Here is a 23,604-nt window from a genome sequence, read left to right on the forward strand (position 1 = left end):
GGGCGGCGCTGCAACTTATTTGGCTGCTTCTTGCTCCTTGTGGCCCGAATGAGGGCTCCAGGGGCGGGGCTTGTTGCATGTGCCCGCCCCCTGAATACCTTACTGCCGGAGCTCTGCTCCTATGCACTCCCGCAGGAAATGGCCCTCTTCTTCCACATTCTTTGCTCCCTTCACAAACGAAACCCGCCATTGTTTTCTATTCGCATTCGGGGATGGGGGAGTGGTACTGGGGGCATATGGTGATGAGGCAGGCATCTCTGCCCCCTAAGGGATTCGAGAGAGAGAGACCTGCATCTTTTGGAAGGGGGGGGGGGAGAACCAAAGCAAGGGAACCTCATGTAGGGGGAAATTGCCTTTCCCAGGAGGGGCGCGCGGTCACATCCAAGAAGCCACCTCCTCGCTTGGTCTCACTTTCTTCCGAGCCAAGAGGAAAAGGGTGAACCCGCGTTTTGGTTTGGGTGCGGGAAAGGAGACCAGCCAGGCTTACGTGGTCTGGATCCAGCTGGCAGTGCCGCGCCAGGGCGTGAAGCAGCCTCTGAATGTAGGCCTTGAAGATGCTGTGGATGACGGCGTCCTCGGTCTTGTACAGGTGCTCCCCCAGCCGATACCAGAAGTTGAAGGAAATCTCCACCACCTGGGGAAGGGCGGAAGCGTGTTTTGAACTAGTGGCCGCCCCCCCGTCCCTTCTACCGGCAGACACACAAAAGAGCAATGCCTGGTGCTGCAATTTGGCATCTCTGCACCCCACCCCAACAGCCATTCAATCTTCTCTGCCTTGCAAAGGCACTACATTGCTGCTGGCTTCCTACCTCATACTGCGGGTGGCCTGCGCAGATCAAGAGCAGCTCTATAGTCCGCAAGTCCCCCAGGCCGTGGCCTGGAGTGCAGACGATTTTATCCAGGAACGTCTCGCAGAGTTCAGTAAAGATCCGGCAGTAATTCAGAACCCTGAAAAAGAGGAATGGGGCAGTGCAGGTCACTGAGCGAGAGCCTTCGCCGTGGGAAACCCCAGTGTCAAGAAGAGAAGAGATTGGATTTATACCCTGCCCTTCACTACCCAAGGGAGTCTCAGAGCGGCTTACAAACTCCTTTCCCTTCCCCTCCCCACAACAGACACCCCCTGAGGTAGGTGGGGCTGAGAGAGCTCTTGACAGAAACTGCTCTTTTTCAAGAACACCTCTTATCAGAACTACGGCTTGCCCAAGGTCATCCAGCCAGGTGCAAGTGGAGGAGTGGGGAATCAAACCCGGTTCTCCCAGATTAGACCCACGCACCAGAAGACAGGAGGGCCTGGTGTGATGTGGTCCAGGGGGTCGCGAAGAGTCAGACTCAACTGTACGACTGAACATCAACAACTACCAGGAAGATCAATGTGCCTCTTTTGTAAATGTGGCCAGCTCGCTTCAGACTTCAGACTTTTGAAGGAGTTTACATCACAGTCTGGCTTGTTTCGTTTATTTAACTCATTTATACCCCAGGCCTTTCTCTCCAGCTTGGAAAGCCAGCTTGGCATAGTGGTTAAGAGCGGCGGACTCTAAACTGGGAGAACTAGGTTTGATTCCCCACTTTCCCGCATGCAGCCAGCTGGGTGACTTTGGGTCAGTCACAGTTCTCTCGGAGCTGTACTCTCAAGAGCAGTTCTCTCAGAGCATTCTCAGCCCACCTTCCTCCCAAGGTGTCTGTTGTGGGGAGGGGAAGGGAAAGGAATTTGTGAGCCGCTCTGAGACTCCTTTGGGTAGTGAAGGGCGCGGTATAAATCCAATCTCCTCTTCTCTCAAGAGCAGTTCTCTCAGAGCATTCTCAGCCCACCTTCCTCACAGGGTGTCTGTTGTGGGGAGGGGCAGGGAAGGAGATCGTAAGCCACACAGAGAATCCTTCAGGTAGTGAAAAGCAGGGTATAAAAACCAACTCTTCTTCTTCCAAGGAAAAGTTAGGCTTGCACCCCAGGTAACCTTGCTCACTCAGGTAACTTGTTGAAGCAACCCATGGAAATATGGGGATGTGCACCCCCCACCCCAGGGTCCCACACTTCTCCAGGTGACCCAGTTCTGCTGCTCAGTGGGTTACCTTTCCCAGTGGCAGCTATTTTTCTTGCTGGAAAAATATTCTATAGAAGAGCCATACGTCCCCAACTACCAACATGCTCGTGAGCTGCCCTTTCTTAAATGGGAACTCTCAAGCCCGATACATTTACAGGTGGATTTGCACCCAACTAGTGCGGCAAGGCCCTTGGAACACCTGAGAACTTTTCCCTAAATAAAAAGGTAAAGGTTCCCTTGCTCGAAAGCCAGTTGAGTCCGACTCTAGGGTCGCGGTGCTCATCTCCGTTTCAAAGCCGAAGAGCCAGCGCTGTCCGAAGACATTTCCGTGGTCATGTGGCCGGCATGACTAAACACCAAGGCACACGGAACGCTGTTACCTTCCCACCGAAGTGGTCCCTATTTATCGACTTGCAATTTCTTGCTTTCGAACTGCTAGGTTGGCAGGAGCTGGAACTAGAGACGGGAGCTCACTCCGTCATGCGGCACAGTCGGGTCTCGAACTGCTGAACTACCGACCTTTCACAGCCTGCAGTTCAGCGTCTTAACCACTTGAGCCACCGCAGCTCCTAAATAAAAAACTGACCACTAAAAGAGTGAACAGAAGAGACTGTCATAAATCTGCTCATCGGGGCCGATTACATCAGCCTCACGGACTGAACTTTCAAAGCTGCTGAATGCTGAAAAGGGCCTGCACCTTCTCTATTCTGGGCGCCGAAGAGGCCTTCGAACATGGCTACTCACTTGTCCAGATCCTCCCGGGCCACGGCCATGTGGTAGGCCGTCTCGAGGGTCAGCACCCCCTGGAAGAGCTGCAACGCCAGGGGCAGGTTGGAGTCCACGTTCTCGATGGCGTAGAGGGCCGAACAGACGCAGTCCGAGGCGGCTTCGTGAAGATTCGACGACGTCTTGTCCTGTTGCTGGGAGGCGACAGAGCATAAGCCGGCTTAGACAGCCTGCAGGGGAGGGGGGACCGCACTGTCTGGCTGCCAACCTTTGGGGCTGCCTCTCTTGCCACAGCTTCGATGGTCAGCTACATCTCCCTTCCTCTACGATTGTTAATGTCAGGACTGATTGATCGATTTTATTGGATTTCTACCCTGCCTGCCCCACATAGCAGGCTCAGGGAGGGTTCCATCAATTCCCACAGACAAAAACTTAAGAACAATTAGAATACGACAGTAAAAATACAAACTAAATTCCGGTGTGTTTTTCAGATTGGGGAAGTTTTTTGGACCGGGGTTCCGAGTTAGTAAACGCAGAACTAACCTGCTGAAGGGGAAGCCCGATAGAAGAGGGGACACCCGCCCCCTCAACTGAAAGTCTGGCGCAAGAGCTCCGTCTTGCGGGCCCTGCGGAGCTGTACAAGGTCCCGCGGTCCCCTGATCTCGTATGGGAGCTCACTCCACCAGGTGGGGGCCAGGGTCGAGAAGGCCCTGGTCGAGGCTAGTCAGACGTCCCTGGGGCCGGGGACTGCCAGAAGATGTTGCTTCGTGGACCTTAGTGTCCTCCGAGGCCCTATGGGGAGAGGGGGTCTCAACGGTAGTATGTAGGTCCCTGGCCATAGAGGGCTTGGAAGGCAAGCTCCAGCACCTTGAAACGGTACTCAATAGGCAGCCAGTGCAGTTTGCACGACACAGGGATCACTTAAGTGACCAGAATGGCTGAGTGCCAGGGGATACCCAGGAGCAATGTTCCCTCTAAGCTGAGTTAGTGTGAGCTAGCTCACAGTTCTTTAGCCTCCGGCTCACACATTTTTGTCTTCGCTCAGGAAGGGATGGCTCCAGAGCGGTGTTCCCTTTCAGCTGAGTTAGTGTGAGCTAGCTCGCTGTCTTTTAGCCTCTCGGCTCACACGTTTTTGCCTTAGCCCAGGAAGGATGGCTATTGAAGAAGAAGAAGAGATTGGATTTATACCCCGCCCTTCACTTGGAGTCTCAGAGCGGCTTACAAACTCCTTTCCCTTCCCCTCCCCACAACAGACACCCTGTGAGGGAGGTGGGGCTGAGAGAACTCTGACACAAACTGCTCTTTTTCAAGGACAGCTGTGCCAGAGCTTGTGACTGACCCAAGGTCACATCAGCAGGTGTGAGTGGAGGAGTGGGGAATCAAACCCGGTTCTCCCAGATTAGAGTCCGCGCTCTTAACCACTACACCAAACTGGCTCTCCAGAGCAAACTAATTTGTGCAGCAGCCAGATCGCTCGCTCGCAACTCGCGGGGAGGGCGGGGTAAAAATGCCAAAATAAATAAATAATAATTAAAAAATAATGCCGGTAGCTCACAAAGTAGAATTTTTGCTCATGGGACTCCACAGCTTAGAGGGAGCTGTTCTTCCCCCAGATGTCAAATTCTACAAATTGTCAGAAGCCAGGCAGGAAACGGAGACCACGATGCGGACCGCATACCCGTCTGCCTCTGCCCATTCATATTCACTGCCCGAAGGTGTTCAAAGCACTACATTGGGCCGAGACCTGCTCGAAGGATGTCTTTGCCGGGTGGCTGCAAACCCGCTTGCCAGGGGCAAGCGCCTCCGGCCCTCCGACAAAGAGGAGGAGCGCGGCTGTTGGAGAGCTCTCCCCGTGCCGACACTTAGAACAGGCAACAAGAAGCAGACGACTCTTGCGTGGCTGCTGATCTGATCCGAAGCCAGGGGGGAGAAACCAGAGCAAACCAACCCCTTCGCCCCTCCAGTCCTCAGACACGTGCAAGGGCCATGAAAAAGCAGAGGGGGTCTTACCTGACTCTTCCTAGACATTCGGAGAAGGTGCAAAGCCCCTCCTACCCTGGGTCTTACATTCCTTGTACCCCAGAGCAAATGCGAGAAACCCCTGCCTCCTCTCCAAGCCCTTTATACATTCTCAAGGACTTGGGGGTGGGGGGGGAGCATCAACGATGAGCACAAACAGATGGGGTGGGCTAGTAAGCCAAGCCGAGCTTTGGGGACCCTGAGCTCGGCGTCAAGTCAAAAGTAAGAGGATGCAGCTGCGGCTTCCCGAAAGTCCTTCCAACCCTGCCCCAAGCAATCAATCGCTTACCGCTTCGTCCAGCTGCCCGTCATGCAACACGCAAATAGTTAAAGACAACAACGGACGACGGAGTCAAAGAGCTGCTGTGATCAATGAAAACACTCCAAAAATGGGCTGCGTGCCAAAGACCCCCAAACGTTATGAAAGTGATACCAATAAAAATTAACAACTGAAACTTCTATTGAAAATAACACAACACTTTAGTACATACCCTGTTTCCCCGAAAATAAGACCTACCCCAACAATAAGCCCTAGCAGGATTTCTATGCATTTGTGGTATAAGCCCTAGTGTGTCTTCTTGAGAAAAAATAAATATAAGACAGTGTCTTATTTTCGGGGGGAAACGGTAATAACACCAATACTAATAAATACACAAGTTACAAGAACTTTCCGTCTTTGAATGTTATCAGGCTGTGCCGAATTGACTATGGAGTATATGTTCCTTGTTTGATGTAGTGGTTAGGAGCGTGGACTCTAATCTGGGAGAACCGGGTTTGATTCCCCACTCCTCCACTTGCACCTGGCTGGATGACTTTGGGCAAGCCATGGTTCTGATAAGAGCTGTCCTTGAAAAAGAGCAGTTTCTGTCAAGAGCTCCCTCAGCCCCGCCTACCTCACAGGGTGTCTGTTGTGTGGAGGGGAAGGGAAAGGAGTTTGTAAGCCGCTCTGAGACACCTTTGGGTAGTGAAGGGCAGGGTATAAATCCAGTCTCCTCTTCTTCTTCTTCTTGATGAGTATATAAGCTTTATATCCCGGACGGGAGACCAGGAGGTTATCACCCAGGCTACTCCTGTGGGAGGCTTGAAAAAATTTGCTCATGGTTTCGTTCAATACAGAAATATCGTTTTGTAATAGCGACTGAGGAAGAACCTTTAAGGAAACGAGGGAAGTAAACTGGGACCTTGTAGCTCTGTTACTGGCATCTCTACCCCACACTGTTGATGTTATTTTTCCTCATTGTGATTGTTACGTCTTCATGTAATTCTTCTGTATGTGTTTATAGGATGTCCTAGCTATTTCTTTATTGGATTAGATCCTTTTGGATTAGTTGGCAACTGGTATCTTGTAACTGGTGTATTTATTAGTATTGATGTTATTATCTACTAAAGTATTGTAATTATTTTCTTTTCTTTTTTTAACAGTTTATTTTCATTTTTTAACATAACATAACATCACATCATATAATCCTTCCATATCAGCACATTCCTCTCTTATCTTTGACCTTTTCTGCTTTTCCTTGTCCTTAATTAATCCCATTTCAGTTCGGTTTAGTCTTCATCCCTTCTTATACACAATCATCAAACTTCTATTACAATATCTTTAATTTTTAACTAGCCTAGTTTCATTTCTATTCTATCTTTCCCATCTTTAGCCAGTCATAGATTATTTTCCATCTATCCCAGAAGCAGTCTTGAGATTTATTTCGTAATTCCATCTTTAATTTATCCATTTCTGCTACTTCCAAGATTTTGTGTTTATTGGATTAGATCCTTTTGGATTCGTTGGCAACTGGTATCTTGTAACTGGTGCATTTATGAGTATTGACGTTATTATCTACTAAAGTGTTGTAATTATTTTCAATAGAAGTTTCAGTTGTTAATTATTATTGGCAGTGTTCTCTCTAAACTGAGTTAGTGTGAGCTAGCTCACAGTTTTTTAGCCTCCGGCTCACATGTTTTTGTCTTAGCTCAGGAAGGAGGGCTCCAGAGCAAACTAATTTATGCAGTAGCCAAATCACCTGCTCACAACTTTAATGCCAGTAGCTCACAAAGTGGAATTTTTGCTCACAGGGCTTCACAGCTTAGAGGGAACATTGATTATGGGTATGACTTTCGTAACGCCTGGGCGTCGTGCAACACGCGGCCGTTCAGGGGACTGGAAGACGTACCAGAACCTCGAAGAGCAGCGACAGCAACTTGCTGTTGGCCATGAAGGTGCTGTCCAGGACCCCGAGGTTGAACCAGCTTCCCAGGCAGCGGAAGATCTTGATGAGCATCTTCTCATCGTTGCCGGCCTTCCCCACGCAGGTCACCTGCACAGACACAGAAGGAAAGGTAAGGTAAAGGTTTCCCTTGCTCGAAAGCTAGTCGAATCTCTGTTTCCAAGCCGAAGAGCCGGCGCTGTCCGAAGACTAATGGGGTCTGAACTTCCTGATATGGAGAGGGGGGAAAGATGAACGTGTCAACCCCGTGTGCTGCAGTGGTGAAACGGGCAAACTCTATGTTAGGGCTTTGTAGGAAAGGGAATGAGAATAAAAGGGCCAATATTGTACTGCCGCTGGATAGATCTATGGTGCAGTCTCATTTGGAATACTTTATACAGTTCACCGTCATCTCAAAAAGTGACATTGCGGAGCTGGAAAAAGTACAGAAGAGGGCAACCAAGATGATAAGGGAAGGCTGAAGAGACGGAGACTTCTCAGTTTAGAAAAGAGACAACGGGGGGGGGCATGAAAGAGGTTTATAAAAGTATGCATGGGGATGGAGAGAGCTGACAAAGATAACTTTTTCTCCCACACCCAAAATACTAGAAATCAAGGGGATCCAGTGAAGCTGGTGGGCAGTAGGTTCTGGATAGACAAAAGGAAATACTACTTTACACAGAGAATGATTAAAATGTGGAATTCGCCACCAGAGGATGTAGTCATGGTCACAGGGATAAACAGCTTTAAAAGGGGATTAGATAGATTCATGGAGGTGAAGTCTATCAATGGCTACTAACCATGGCAACGGAGGGGGACCTCCGCGTAAGAGGCACTAATCCTCCGAATCCTAGAGCCAGGAGGCAGCATCGGGGAAGGCCCCAGCCTCTATACCCTGTTGCTGGTCCACCGGAGGAACTGGCTGGCCACTGTGTGAGACGGGATGCTGGACTAGATGGATTGCTGGCCTGATCCAGCAGGGCTCTTTTTAGGTTCTTAACAGAGGTGGGAACTTCCTGGGGAGAGTGTCTTGGAGGGGTGCCTTGCAAACTGGTGGGGGGGAGCTATGGGGTAGGGGGGGCTCTAAGGCAACTGCCCTCTGGCCTGAAGAATATCCAGTTCCCCACTCTGGTCTCTCCTATAGATTCTTTTTACCCCAGCTGCCCCACAATCCAATTAAAAGGGTGATGCAAGCTTTAAAACAAAGGACTGGTAGCACGTAATGTGCTCCCTAAAGGTCTCTTATTTCAAAACCTGATCGACTGAGGCTGTGCTTATATGTGAGGTGAACAGAGACCCCTGCTTTTTAAGATTTTTGACTTACTATTCATAGTGTCTTCACATGATGTTCTATGCCATGACTTCATGGCAAATTGATTTGTTTGTATGCCCGGGACGGGACTCTCCAGTAAAATCGATGAGGATACAAACTAGTATTTGAAATCATGGCATGGAATATCATGTGAAGACACTGTGAATAGGAGGTTTTCAAGAGAGACTACCACGGTGCCAATGTTCCCTCTAAGCTGAGTTAGTGTGAGCTAGCTCATAGTTTTGTAGTCTCTGGCTCACACATTTTTGTCTCCACTCAGGAAGGAGGGCTCCGGAGCAAACTAGTTTATGCAGTAGCCAAATCATTCGCTCACAACTTTGATGCCAGCAGCTCACAAAGTAGGATTTTTGCTCACAAGACTCCACGGCTTAGAGGGAACAATTCATGGTGCTTCAGTGTGTTTGGATGAAGTTGTGAACGAAACGAAAATCAACTCCGGGGTGTTTCATCAACCTGCTTGTTTTTTCCTGTACTTTTGGTGTGTTTATGGAAGAAAGAATACGTAACAAATGTGGAAGTGTTATTAGCTATGATAAAATAACATTGTTAAAATGCAGTAGAGAAATTGTATTTCATTTCATCCTAAGCGCTGAGTTGTCAGCCTGTTTTCCGGTTTGTTAGTTGTCTTGGGCTGTTACCATTTATGTTATTTAAGATTTTTTTTTACTTGACAGACAAGACACAGGTGGAGATGGATCCAGTTTACACCGGCAAGGCGGGATATAAACTGAAAGTAAAATACATAAATAAAACCAAGGTTTAACAGAAAATAAAGTGTTTTTAATTAGGTCGATATGACGTGTGGATAACTTAGATACGTGAACAAACAAGAGCCAGAGTCCAGGAGCTCCTTGAAGACTAACAATATTTGTGGCAGGGGAGGAGATTTCGGGAGTCACATAGCTCACTTCTTCAGATAACGGGTATCTGAAGAAGTGAGCTATGAGACGCCCGAAAGTTCCTCCCCTGCCACAAATTTTGTTAGTCTTCAAGGTGCTCCTGGACTCTTGCTCTTTTCTGCTGCTACAGACTAACACGGCTACTCCATCTTATATCTTAGATATATAAAGTAAAACTGGCTCGCAAACAGTGCTCCCTCTAAGCTGAGTTAGTGTGAGCCAGCTCACGTTTCTTTAGCCTCCGGCTCACACATTTTTTGCCTTGGCTCAGGAAGGATGGCTCCGGAGCAAACTAACGGATGTGGTCGCCAAGTCGCTCCCTCACAACTTTAATGCCAGTGGCTCACAAAGCAGGATTTTTCCTCGCAAGACTCCACAGCTCAGAGGGAGCACTGCTCTCAAATGAAATAAATAATCCCTGAGGGGATAAGATTCAGGAGGGTAGCCATGCTGGCCTGAAGCGGCAGGACAAAGTTTGAGACCAGTGGCACCTTTTAAGACCAAAAGAGCTTAAAGGTATAAGCTTTTTGTGGGAAAGCACGCTTCTTCAGATACAGCGGAAAAACAAAAGTAAATAACCCCTGAGGGGATATCTGATTCCCGCTTTTTCTGGAGAGGTTCCCTCAGCGGGTTCAGGGCTGCCCTTTTCCCTCACGGAGCCCCTTTCCACAGAACCGGCATGCGCCAGTTAGGAATGAGGGGCTCTCAACAGGGTGCTTGTTTGTCACACTAAAATAAGCTTTCTTCCCTCAGCCGACTCCCAAACCCTACACCAAAAAAAGGCCAAATAAAAGCCTGGCTAAGGCGAGGCTTATACAGAGCCGCCAAAATCCCCTGTCTGAGGCAAAAAACGGGTTTTCCCTCCTTTTTTACGCCAAGACTGCCCCCACCCAGCAGAGTTCCCTGGGCTCTGATTGGCTGGCAATCACGTGGCTTGGCATGAGGCCTAAATCACGGGGGATTGGTTTGGAGCCCTGGAAGAGAGGCGGGACTTTGAAGGACTGCCAAACTGGCTCGCTTGCCAGAGTCATTCAGAGACCCTCGCCTGACCACAGCCCAACCGGGATGAGAACAACAGCTCTGCAGGGCGCAGGGGACAGCTCAGTGGGGTCTTTTGGTCCCTGCCAATCTCTGAGAAAATTCGGCACTATGTCCTTCCCGCCAGTAGCCATGCTGAGAGTGTAGTGGTTAGGAGTGCAGACTCTAATCTGGGAGAACCGGATTTGATTCCCCACTCCTCCACATGCAGCTGCCGGTGTGACCTTGGGTCAGTCACAAGTACTCTCAGAGATGTTCTCTCATGAGCAGTCCTCAAAAGAGCTCTCTCAGCCTCACCTACCACATAGGATGTCTGTTGTGGGGAGGTGAAAGGGAAAGGAGATTGTAAGCCGCTCTGAGACTCCTTCGGGTAGTGAAGGGCGGGGTATAAATCCAATCTCTTCTCTTCTTCTTCTGCTTATTTCAAGAAATCGACACGGATAAGAGACATGATAAAGTGTCTCTGACCATGCATGGAGCTCCTTCTCTTCAAAAGAAAGAGGAGGAGATTGGATTTATACCCCGCCCTTCACTACCCAAAGGAGTCTCAGAGCAGCTGACAAACTCCTTCCCCTTCCCACAACAGACACCCTGGGAGGTAGGTGGGGCTGAGAGAGCTCTGAGAGAAACTGCTCTTTTTTAAGGACAGCTCTTGTCAGAACTATGGCTTGCCCAAGGTCATCCAGCAGGTGCAAGTGGAGGAGTGGGAAATCAGACCTGGTTCTCCCAGAATAGAGTCCACGCACTTCACCACTACACCAAACTGGCTTAGGAATCACAGCAGTCAAATGGACAGTCTAGAAAAACACTGAACAAAAACGCTTAAACATAACTCATCAACAATGTAATGTAATGCAATAAAGAATTCTACCAAACAATTATAGTGATATGTTATATCAGCCAGTTTGCAAACAATGAACATATTACAGGATAGTGGGTAAGCTAGTGTTACTATGGTACTTACGACATTACAAGTTTATACGTGCCTTGTAGACTGGTCTATGGGTTGTTGTTATCATTTTTTAGATTGCCAGTATTTCTCTGAGGAAGAACTCTGTTCAAAACTAGAAGAACTATATCCGGAAATCTCATCCCAGTGTCTTCTTCACTCGTCTCTTTGACATTAAAGGAACTGCGTCCTTTTCGACAACAGAGCTGTCTGTTCCCATTAAGTGGGTGTTGTAATGATTACATTTTTGTACCGTAGTATATGAATTGTCTGTTTCTTAGTAAAAGGTAAAGGTTTCCCTTGCTCGAAAGCCAGTCGAGTCCGACTCTAGGGTTGCGGTGCTCATCTCCGCTTCAAAGCCGAAGAGCTAGCGCTGTCCGAAGACGTTTCCGTGGTCATGTGGCCGGCATGACTAAATATCAAGGCCCACGGAACGCTGTTCCCTTCCCACTAAAGTGGTACCTGTTTATCGACTTGCAATTTCTTGCTTTCGAACTGCTAGGTTGGCAGGAGCTGGAACTAGAGACGGGAGCTCACTCCGTCATGCGGCACACTCGGGTCTCAAACTGCTGAACGACCAACCTTCCACAGCCTGCAGTTCAGCGTCTTTACCACTTGAGCCACCGCAGCTCCTACTGCATGCGTTACCTTGCTCTTAATGCAGTTCTGCGTACTTCTTGAGCGTGCAAAGCCAAGGAAATAATCTGTGCTCAACAGTAAACAACCACAAGTCTTAAACAACTGTATCGAAATGTAATAAGGATATAATAAAGAGGACAGAGTCTAATGTAATACAAACGTAATGAAATTAAATATAACAAGGCGTGTTTTACATACCACAGGACATAGATATATTTAAACTTTATCAACTCATACACCAGAAACGCCAATAATATGGAACACAGCCTCCAAGTTTTAATAGTCCCGCAGGAGTTCCAGGATTCACTGGGGCCTGGTAGACAAACTAATGTAGCTTCCTCTGATACTGGAACCTAAGTGCTTTTTTTGCACTTTGACTTGAGATTGGCAGCAATTTTGTGCAAAGAAGCAACATGTCGGTGAAATGTTTCCCTTTGGAGCAGAAGTCTGAGAAGAAGCCTTTGGCGAAACGCGGCTTGTTATCAGCTAGCTTACACGTAAAGAAGAATATTGGAGAATATTGTTCATCCACCAGGTTCCAGTGAATCCTTTAACCCCCCTGTAATGATTCCATGTTTTGGTGTGTGCATGTGTCTTTAAATAATTTAATGATTTTGATGAGTTTGAATGCAGTGATGTAAGGAGAGACATAGGGGGAGATGAGTGTGCTGTGACTGGCGGATGACTGTGTGTGAAGTTGGAAGAGAACATAGTCTGTGGGACTATGGAATTTTGAGTCTAACTTTATATGACTAAGGCCAACAGTTTAGTCTGTGTGACGAAGAGAGTTGATTCTATTCAGTGTGAATAAAACAAAGAGACTAGCCTGTATATCTATATATATGAAATAGAGAGAGATCATACTGAATGTATAAGCCTGTCAGAGTGGAGTTTTGGGAGTTTGAGAAACTGTAGCACCAAGCTCTGCCAGTTATATTTACAAGTTCCTTTCTTCAGCAACTGTTCAAAATAACCAGAAACCTATTTTGTTCTTTATTAAATAAATCGACTTTTGTTTAAACTTATCCCAGAAATCAGTACAGTTCTTCCTCAGGGCCACATAGTCCTCTGAAGTGCCCAGACCTTGGGTCATACTAACAAAAGAGAGAGAATTGGAATTTTAATTCCTGGTGCCAGCAGAAAACTACCAAGTTTATATGCACAGAGAGTGTTTAAAGGTAAAACCGTTTCCCCTATAAGCAAGCATGTCACACACACACACACACACCCTGACAATGTCACAGAAACAGTGATGGGTGCCGCACACAGAGCCCTGTCTACACTAAGAACCTCACAAGCGGCTAATCGACACAAACCCGGAGTGTGGCCACCATCTTAGAGGTGGCAGACAACCAAAGGGGCCGCGGTGCACTCTGGGAGATTCACTGAGCGAGACGGGGAATCTGGGAGCAACCCAAACAGGAAGCGCACTCCGTCGTGAGAGAGTCAGCCGGCAGTCGGAGCCACGAGTTGATGTCAGAATGAAAGCTCAGCAAAAGCCGGCAGAGGAATTGCTGTCCTCAGCAATTCGGCCTCCGGTATAGACAGCCTGCCGGCCTATCCAAACCCTGAGCTGGGATCGTCGCTACAGGACACCTTCTGCAGGGGACGGATCCTCCACATCCGAGGCTCTGAGCGCCGGTCCTGCCCCGCCAGGCACAGACGCCGGGGGCCATCAAACCTCGCTCGTCCTCCGATAGCATCTTTGTGGAAGGTTGCTGTGACTTCCATTAGCTGAAAGCTTTCCTCGGTTAATTGGCAAAAGGGGAAAATGCGGCACTAATTGAAGATGAAAAGCGGGCTTTGCTGTGATCTCCCATCCAGACTGGTGACGACGTCCACACTGTCATGGGAGGGTATAGCATCTGCTTGGCATGCAGAAGGTCCTGGGTGGACCAAGGGTTGGTGCCACGGGACGCCCTCTCACCGGGGACCCTCCATCTTGGATCCCCGTGCATTTGCGCATCTTAGCCAGGCTGGTAGCTACAGTCGGGCTTTGGGGGGCTCTACCCCCTTGGGTAGAGGCACGGCACCCCAAGTATTTCTCCTGCAAATGCTTTTTTCCAATCATTTTAAAGACTTTTTTTAAAGGTGTCAGCTCCTTTAAGCAGAGTGGGGTGCTGTAGTGGACTAATTCCCGCGCTAAGCAAGGGGGTTGGAGTAGGTGACCTCTAGGATCCCTTCTAGCTCTGTGTCAAGAAACTGGTCTCCTTGAAGACAGTTTTCCTGCCTAAGTGTTAGCTTTCTTGGCTACAGAAGTCATCACCCCCACCTGCCAACTTTTGCTTCGGCTGGCAGAAGTGATTAACTCACAGCAGCTGAGAACTGCTTGGCTGGCAGAAGTGATTAACTCACAGCAGCTGAGAACTGTTTGGTGTAGTGGTTAAGTGTGCTGACTCTATTCTGGGAGAACCGGGTTTGATTCCCCACTCCTCCACTTGCACCTGCTGATGTGACCTTGGGTCAGTCACAAGCTCTGGCACAGCTGTCCTTGACAAAGAGCAGTTTGTGTCGGAGTTCTCTCAGCCCCACCGACCTCACAGGGTGTCTGTCTGTTATGGGGAGGGGAAGGGAAAGGAGATTGTAAGCCACTCTGAGACTCCTTTGGGTAGTGAAGGGCGAGGTATAAACCCAATCTCTTCTTCTCTCAAGAGCAGTTTCTGTCAAGAGCTCTCTCAGCCCCGCCTACCTCACAGGGTGTCTGTTGTGGGGAGGGGAAGGGAAAGGAGTTTGTCAGCGGCTCTGAGACTCCAAGTGAAGGGCGGGGTATAAATCCAATCTCTTCTTCTTCTCCTTCTCTAAATTTTAATTTTATTTATTTATTTATTTATTTATTTATTTATGCAGTTTCTACCCCCGCCCTCCCCGCGAACAGGCTCAGGGCGGCTTAAAGTGGCTGGCAGCGTGCAATTTAGAGAACTATCCTGGTAAAAGCTTTCTACTGGCTAGATGGCTTTTTCTTTCTGCACTGAGAACTTCAGCCCCGCCAGAAAAGAGTTTGCCCCACAAGCCACGAAATCCTGGCTACCGGCCTGATCTTTTTTTAAGACGGAGTCTGGAGCTGAGGACGTGCAAGTAATGTGAGGCGACTCCTCCATTAATCATGCGGAAGCCATAGCTGGTGGGAGTCAACCGCAGAGCCTCCCCCCCCCCCAAGCACCTAAGGGGCACCCTTGCTGATAATCTGGCCTTACTAATGACCCAAATAATGAAGACAATGAGAAATGGGCCCGCCCCAGCCATTTCCTCCTTATCTTAAGTGCTGAAGATTTCTCCCTCTACTCTATCATGTAAAGTACTCAGTTGTCCGCCTGCCTATCTAAGCTCTCCGTCTCCCTAAAGGAACACGTCTCCTTGGTACTTTTACCTGTAATGGAAAAGAAGAAAAAAACCCCTCCGCAATGTAAAAAGTAAAGGTTTCCCTTGCTCGAAAGCCAGTCGAATCCGACTCTAGGGTTGCAGTGCTCATCTCCATTTCAAAGCTGAAGAGCCAGCGCTGTCCGAAGACGTTTCCGTGGTCATGTGGCCGGCATGACTGAACACCAAGGCGCACGGAACACTGTGACCTTCCCACTGAAGTGGTACCTATTTATCTCCTTGCAGTTTCTTGCTTTCGAACTGCTAGGTTGGCAGGAGCTGGAACTAGAGACGGGAGCCCACTCCGTCATGCGGCAACCCAGGTCTCGAACTGCTGAACTACCGACCTTCCACAGCCTGCAGTTCGGCGTCTTAACCACTTGAGCCACCGCAGCTCCACAATGTACACACACACACACACACACACACACAAAAACCCTTTCAAATTAGCTCATCTCCGGAGAGATGTTTTTGTACCTCCCACATTCCAATGCCAACATCTTTCCCCCTCCTCAGTCTTAGCAAAAATGTATAAAAGGTCATCCCTCAATCTATAGAACTGGTAGCAGGTTTTGGATCCCAGTCTGTTACCCCAACTGTGTAGTTGGCGTTTCTACTTTTCCAGCCCATTCTGCCGCACTTCTCCAGAGCCGCCCAGCTGTCTTTGATTACCTTTCATTTGATTACCTTTTGATTACCTTTCATTTGATTAGAAGAGGAGGAGATTGGATTTATACCCTGCCCTTCACTACCCAAAGGAGTCTCAGAGCGGCTGACAAACTCCTTTCCCTTCCCCTCCCCACCACAGACACCCTGTGAGGTAGGTGGGGCTGAGAGAGCTCTCTCAAGAACTGCTCTTTCAAGAGCAGCTCTGAGAGAACTTGTGACTGACCCAAGGTCACACCAGCAGCTGCATGTGGAGGAGTGGAGAAGAAGAAGAAGAGGAGATTGGATTTCTGCCCCGCCCTTCACTACCCAAAGGAGTCTCAGAGCGGCTTACAAACGCCTTTCCCTCCCCCTCCCCACAACAGGACACCCTGTGAGGTAGGTGGGGCTGAGAGAGCTCTGACAGAAACGGCTCTTTTTCAAGAACAGCTCTGCCAGAAGTATGGCTTGCCCAAGGTCATCCAGCAGCTGCAAGTGGAGGAGTTGGGGAATCAAACCTGGTTCTCCCAGATTAGAGTCCGCACACTTAACCACGACACCAAGCTGCTCTCACACTCTGCCCCCAGGGTTTGGCAGCCAGATTACCTTTCATTTTCTCCCTTAGTAGCAGGGAGTCAGGGGAAGGATTTAAACTGTGTTTGTATGTCACGTGTGCATTTATTCCCTTTCTGTAGCACCTCTGTTTTCATGTACCTGACTTAACCTGGTTCTCTTTCTATTAATTTAATAAATTTAATTTCTTGTTTAAGATGCTTATCCTTCTCCATTTGTTCTGAGTGTCAGTCTGTAGCTCAACTCCCGTATACATAGGTTACAGTCTCGGCAATTAATACCCCACAACACACGTGTTTCTCTTTGACAGTAAAGGGTGTTTTTGCTCGCTTCAAGGGCTGCATGTGTATTGGTGCTTTGGGTAACAGGGTCTGATTCAGTATGTGTGAGAAGGTCCCAGGTTCAATCCCCAGCAGCATCTCCAGCTAAAAAGGACCAGGTAGGAGTGACAGACTTCACGTTCCTGGGATCCCAAGATCACCGCAGACGGTGACAGCAGCCATGAAATTAAAGGACGCCTGCTCCTTGGGAGGAAAGCGATGGCGAACCTAAACAGCATGATAAAAAGTAGAGACATCACCCTGCCAACAAAAGTCCGCATGGTCAAAGCAATGGTACTCCCAGTAGTCATGTATGGCTGCGAGAAGAGTTGGACTATAAGGACGGCCGAGCGACGAAGAATAGATTCTTTTGAACTATGGTGCTGGAGAAGACTCTTGAGAGTCCCCTGGACTGCAAGAAGATCAAATCAGTCAATCCTAAAAGAAATGAACCCTGGAAGGCCAGATAATGAAACTGAAGCTCAAAGACCTTGGCCACCAAATGAGAAGGGAGCACTCCCTGGAGAAGACCCTGATGCTGGGAAAGACTGAAGGTCAAAGAAGACGGGGACGGCAAAGGGTGAGATGGTTAGACAGTGTCATCGATGCAACGAACATGAAATTGAGCCAACTTCAAAGGATGGCAAAAGACAGGAAGGCCTGGCGTGATCTGGTCCACGGGGTCGCGAAGAGTCGGACTCGACTGTGGGACTGAACAACAACAACAACAAAAGGAGGTGATGGGAAAGACCTTCGCCTGAGACCCTGGAGAGCCACTGCCAGTCTCAGTAGACAACAGTGACCTTGAGGAACCAAGGGTCTGTTTCAGGATAAGGCAGCTTCATGTGCTCAGTTATTGGAGAGGGGCTGTGGCTCAGTGGCAGAGCGTCTGCTTGGCATGCAGAAGGTCCCAGGTTCAGTCCCCGGCATCTCCAGTTAAAAGGACCAGGCAGGAAGTGATGGGAAAGACCTCCACCTGAGACCCTGGAGAGCTGTAAAGAGGGGCTGTGACTCATTGGCAGAGCCTCTGCTTGGCATGCAGAAGGTCCCAGGTTCAATCCCTGGCATCTCCTGTTAAAAAGGACCAGGCAGGAGGTGATGGGAAAGACCTCTGCCTGAGACCCTGGAGAGCTGTAAAGAGGGGCTGTGGCTCAGTGGCAGAGCCTCTGCTTGGAATGCAGAAGGTCCCCGGTTCACTCCCCAGCATCTCCAGTTAAAAAGGACCAGGCAGGAGGTGATGGGAAAGACCTCAGCCTGAGACCCTGGAGAGCCACTGCCAGTCTGAGTCAACAATACCCACTTTGATGGACCGAGGGTCTGATTTATTATAAGGCAGATTAATGGGTAATGCGACATCGCTGGGACAAAACTGGGACAAAAAGAGGGGGGGGGGACTGAACCCAGAAACCTGGGATCCAGAACCTGAAAAGCTTAGTCAAGTAGAAAAGAGGGCCAACAATAAAAGCTTAATATGTATAATATATAAAAAGATACATGTATTTATTAACAAAGGATTTTAAAATATATAAGGGCCCAATCACACCCCACGTAAAAATACCTGAATCTAACACACAAGGGCTAATGGACTTGACCTGACGCGTTTCGACCCGTATAGGCCTTCTTCAGAGGTCAAACACAATGAGGAACAAATTGGCTTATATAATAGTACAGTCCAATCATACAGATATAAGATAGAAATACAAGAAGGACCAGAAAAGAATTCTTCCAAAATGAAACCACTGGACACAGAATCAAAGTACAAATGAGGCCTCCAAGTGGTGTTTCACTGGTAATAATTTCTGGTCCTGAAAGTGCCTTCCTATGATTGTGTCGCCAAAGTGTCCTCAGTAGAATTGTCCTTGGGCAAAGAGCAGTTAATAAATAAAGGTTCCCTTGCTCGAAAGCCAGTCGAATCCGACTCTAGGGTTGCGGTGCTCATCTCCGTTTCAAAGCCAAAGAGCCAGCGCTGTCCGAAGACGTTTCCGTGGTCATGTGGCCGGCATGACTAAACACCAAGGCGCACGGAACGCTGTTCCCTTCCCACCGAAGTGGTACCTATTTATCTACTTGCAATTTCTTGCTTTCGAACTGCTAGGTTGGCAGGAGCCAACTAGAGACGGGAGCTCACTCCGTCATGCGGCACACTCGGGTCTCGAACTGCTGAACTACCGACCTTCCACAGCCTGCAGTTCAGCGTCTTAACCACTTGAGCCACCGCAGTATACATACTAAGCTTTCAATGTGACATCTCCACAGGCAAAACTGCCTTACACACATGCAAACTGTTCTCTGTTTAGCCCTGTACGGTCTGCTTGGATTGGCAACGGCCACGTGAGATGGCAGGGGCCGTGGCTCAGTGGCAGAGCCCTGCTGGGCGTGCAGGAAGGATCAGGTTCAAGCCAGAAAAGGACTGCAGGCAGCAAGGGAGGTGAAAGATCTCAGCCTGAGAGCAGCTGCCAGTCAGAGTAGACAATACTGACCTAGACAGACCTGACTTGGTCGAAGGCAGTTCACTGTGTTAACTGAAGGTGGGACTTCCTACATTCAAGGCAGGTGCTTGGTTATGGCGGAACCCCGACTCCCCCCCCCAAAGAACAATGCCCCCCAAACCAGACTTACGGGGCTGAACGTCAGTCGCTCTGAACTGACCGGCTAACAACGAGGACAGCCCAACAAACCTGTGACAGATGGGCAGAGGTATCCCACCCCCGTCTCCAAAAAGCAACCTGTGTGGTTCTCCCCTCCTCTGTCAGACCCTCACAACAACCATGCAAGGTAGCACTCCGACTGTTGGGCCATGCTGCTTTGCCAGCCCTGCCTCCCGAGCTCTCCCCCTCAGCCATCCGTTTGGCGGATCCCAGCTTACCAGCAGCGAGACCACCGTGCTGGAGTAGAAGGCCAAGTCCTCGATGATCTCGGTGCGCCGGTTGGCTCCGATGCGCAAGGATCGGCTGTGGACTTCCTCCGGCAGTACCGTCAGGATCTCCAGCAAGAAAGGCAGCGATGTCACGTCGTTATTGTACCTGGAGATCCAGGAGGGGAGGAAGGGGAGACGTGAAAAGGCCCAGAAGTGGGACTCCGCAGGGTGGGCAGATGGCACTGCCAAGCAGTGTTCCCTCTAAGCTGAGTGAGTGTGAGCCAGATCACCATTTTTCAGCCTTTGGCGCACACGTATTTGTCTCCACTCAGGAAGGAGGGCTCCGGAGCAGTGTTCCCTCTAAGCTGAGTTAGTGTGAGCTGGCTCACAGTTTTTTAGCCTTCAGCTCATACATTTTTGTCTCAGCTCAGGAAGGAGGGCTCCAGGACAAACTAACTTATGCAGCAGCCAAATGGCTGGCTCACAACTTTCATGCCAGTAGCTCAAAGTAGAATTTCTGCTTACAAGACTCCACTGGACTCCACTGCTTAGAGGGAGCATTGCTGTCAAGGGAGTGCCAGAAGACCACAGCAAGGAAAGAAGGGAAGCGACCCTGGATAAGACGGAGGGGCCACCGAGCCGGACACCCAGGTTCCCACAGGGGCCAGCGGCCGGCAGCATAAATTTAAGTTTTGCTTCCTTCTCTTTTCTGGGCAAGAGCAAACACAGCCCAAAGACCCCGTTTCCCCTCTAGGGTACCTGAGACGCACAGAGCACATTTATTTATTTATTTTATTTTTATCCCGCCCATCCGGCCTAGGCTGGCTCTGGGCGGCTCGGAACAGAATAAAAACTCACACAATACAAAAACACCAATTCATTCCACTAATACAGTTCCTTGTAAAATAAGACGGCAATATAAAAACAGTATTAAAAATCAAAACATAGTGTTGAGGTGCTAGCGGGATTCCAATTTTTGCTTTAATTCCATTGGCCTGCTTCAGTTAGGGGAAACTAGGGCCCCAGAGCTTTGCATCTGCTTTTGAAGGGCCCAAAACGTCGGCCTGCTCCCCCCCACCTCCATTTCAAAGGCGGCAGACTATTTTCGGTTGCGTGGGCATTCTGTTCCAACTCATCCACTTAGACTAGGGGCCCCCAACCTTTTTGAGCCTTAAGAATTCGAACATAGCATGGTGGGTGCGGGCACAAAAGGGCTGCCACAGCTTACCTTCAGTCATACAGTTATTGTGTTGGCAGCGGCTGCTGAAGCAACTTTTTTCTTTTAAAAAAAACTGCAGTCAATTATCTCTCCAGTGGCCGATCAGAAGGCATGCTGCGCAAAAGCCCCACGTGGCCCGGCCCACCTGGCAGGGGCCAGGAAAGGTGTGGGCAGGTGCCACAGGCACCACATTGGGGACCAGCGTTCCATCTAAGCTGAATCAGTGTGAGCTAGCTCACAGGTGTCTAGCCTCCGGCTCACACACTTTGGTCTTCCATGGTGGGTGCGGGCACAAAAGGGCTGCCACAGCTTACCTTCAGTCATACGGTATTGTGTTGGCAGCTGCTGCTGAAGCAACTTTTTTTCAAAAAAAAAATAATCTGCAGTCAATTAATTCTCCAGTGGCCGATCGGAAGGCTTGCTGCGCAAAAGCCCCTTGTGGGACGGCCCACCTGTCAGGGGCCAGGAAAGGTGTTGGCAGGTGCCACGGGCACCATGCTGGGGACCAGCGTTCCCTCTAAGCTGAATCAGTGTGAGCTAGCTCACAGGTTTCTAGCCTCCGGCTCACACGTTTCTCGTCTCGGCTCAGGAAGGACGGCTCCAGAGAAAACTAATTTATGCGGCAGACGCAGCCCTTCCAAGAGGCCATCTGCAGGGCGAGGTCTGCTATTGCTAATGCAAGCTGCACCGGGGAGAAGGAAAGAGCGGTGGGTTCAGACACGCCCGTTCACCAGGAAGAGGTCCGTCCCCTCCTCTCTGCCCCCCCAAACCACGAAACATGCCCCCCCCCGATACTACCGATGTGCTTTCAGAAGGACACCGCAAGGGAATATGCTGGCCCGCGGCTACGACAGTGGGGGGACTACGGGCCCCACTTGGCACACAGATACACAGGAAGTACCAGCGCCTGCCCGAGCTGCCGTGTGGACGCAGCCCTTCCAAGAGGCCATCTGCAGGGCGAGGTCTGCTATTGCTAATGCAAGCTGAACCGGGGAGAAGGAAAGAGCGGTGGGTTCAGACACACCCGTTCATCAAGAAGAGGCCCGTCCCCTCCTCCCTGCCCCCCAAAAAACCATGAAACATGCCCCCCCAATACTACCGATGTGCTTTCAGAAAGACACTGCAAGGGAATATGCTGGCCCACGGCTACGACAGTGGGGGGACTCTGGGCCCCACTCGGCACGCAACTACACAGGAAGTACCAGCGCCTGCCCGAGCTGCCAGCAAACAGAAGCAGAGACTCGCTGCCGACGTCTCACTTTAAAGGGCAGCCCCGCTGGATTAGACGAAGGAAGTCCCTAATAGCCCAACGTCTCACTCCCCAGAGTGACCGGCTATTTATTTATTTATAATCAGGGCTATTTTGGGGCAGGAACGCACAGGAACGGAGTTGGCCTATTATGCTAATGAGTGCCTGCTGGGCTTTTTCTACAAAAAAATGCCCTGTTTTTAATAATAATAAAGTTTTATTTACGGCCGAAGCCAGCGGTTAACGTTTGAAACACTACAAACTTAGTAGTAAAAAACACCTATGAATACAGGTAAAAAGGCTTGACAGAACAGTAAAATGCATTATAAAACACATAATGAATTCCTTAGGAGGTAGACGGTTAACAATTGTTGTCGAAGGCTTTCACGGCCGGAGTTCATTAGTTGCTGTAGATTTTCCGGGTTGTGTGGCTGTGGTCTTGGCACTGTAGAACCTGACGCTTCGCCAGTAGCTGTGACTGGCATCCTCCATATCCAATCCGTATACAATCCATATACAAAAGAACCTCCTCAGGAAAGCTCCTCCGGGTTCAGCTTGTTCACAGCCTGGGGAACTCCTACAAGATAATGACTCAGCCCTATCCCACCTTCCTGAGTAGATGTAAATTACCTGCCTACCATTTTTCTTCTCACCTTGACACAGAGAGTCCTCCCTCTTTCTGTGTGATACCTCTGAGGATGCCAGTCACAGCTACTGGCGAACCGTCAGGTTCTACAATGCCAAGACCACGGCCACAAATCCCGGAAAATCTACAGCAACTAATGATTAACATTTAGCTTGCTGTGTTCTTATTGATTTTCTAATTCTTGAAACACTCCATCCAAATCTAGCCACTTGGTGTGTTACCCCCGAGTGCCTATCTGAGAGGAGGTTTTTCATAATACGGGCTCTTTGCCTACTGGTTAGAGGTAAGAACTTGGGGAATGAAAGAGATTCCCGGAGATTATTATAGGCCTCACAGTTGAACATAACATGTTCTAGATTTTCAGTGCCTACATTACAGCAGGGGCATATGTGTTCCCCGAATGGGATTTTCTTATACTTTCCCTCTGTATTCGCTAAGGGACTATTTATTTATTTATCTATATTTTCCATTTATATACCGCCCTTCCCTGAGTTCACAGGTCCTCAGGGCGGTTGATGACAACAACAAAAATACAATATAAAACCAAGAATAAAACAGTTACGTTACAAGTTAAAAGAACATAGAATGGTGCCAAAGTCGATAAAATATGTATTGCTGTCCAGTGTTCCCTCTAAGCTGAGTTAGTGTGAGCTAGATCACAGTTTTTTAGCCTCCGGCTCACACATTTTTTGTCTTCGCTCAGGAAGGAGGGCTCCGGAGTAAACTAATTGATGCAGCGGCCAAATCGCTCGCTCACAACTTTCAATGCCTTTGCTCACAAAGTAGAATTTTTGCTCACAAGACTCCACAGCTTAGAGGGAGCGTTGTTGCTGTCCTGCAAGTAGGAAAAAGGGGGGGGGAGATGCCAGGTAAGACGATACCTGTTGCTGTCCTC

The 23,604-nt window shown here is 49.2% G+C and overlaps 1 protein-coding gene across 1 annotated transcript in view; it reads right to left on the reverse strand.

Annotated features, from left to right (window-relative positions):
- Positions 1 to 23,604, reverse strand: part of TNPO3 (transportin 3) — a 67,410-nt gene that overhangs the window by 39,050 nt on the left and 4,756 nt on the right. The window contains exons 4-9 of the mRNA XM_015427347.1: positions 21,731 to 21,797; positions 19,605 to 19,768; positions 6,953 to 7,096; positions 2,784 to 2,959; positions 810 to 948; positions 488 to 634 (exon numbers count right to left, since the gene is read on the reverse strand). Coding sequence (XP_015282833.1) covers positions 488 to 634; positions 810 to 948; positions 2,784 to 2,959; positions 6,953 to 7,096; positions 19,605 to 19,768; positions 21,731 to 21,797 — 837 coding nt within the window. The remainder of the gene's footprint in view (positions 1 to 487; positions 635 to 809; positions 949 to 2,783; positions 2,960 to 6,952; positions 7,097 to 19,604; positions 19,769 to 21,730; positions 21,798 to 23,604) is intronic.

This window comes from Gekko japonicus, unplaced genomic scaffold (genome assembly GCF_001447785.1).
Source record: "Gekko japonicus isolate JY-2015 unplaced genomic scaffold, Gekko_japonicus_V1.1 scaffold1899, whole genome shotgun sequence".
NCBI lineage: Eukaryota > Metazoa > Chordata > Lepidosauria > Squamata > Gekkonidae > Gekko > Gekko japonicus.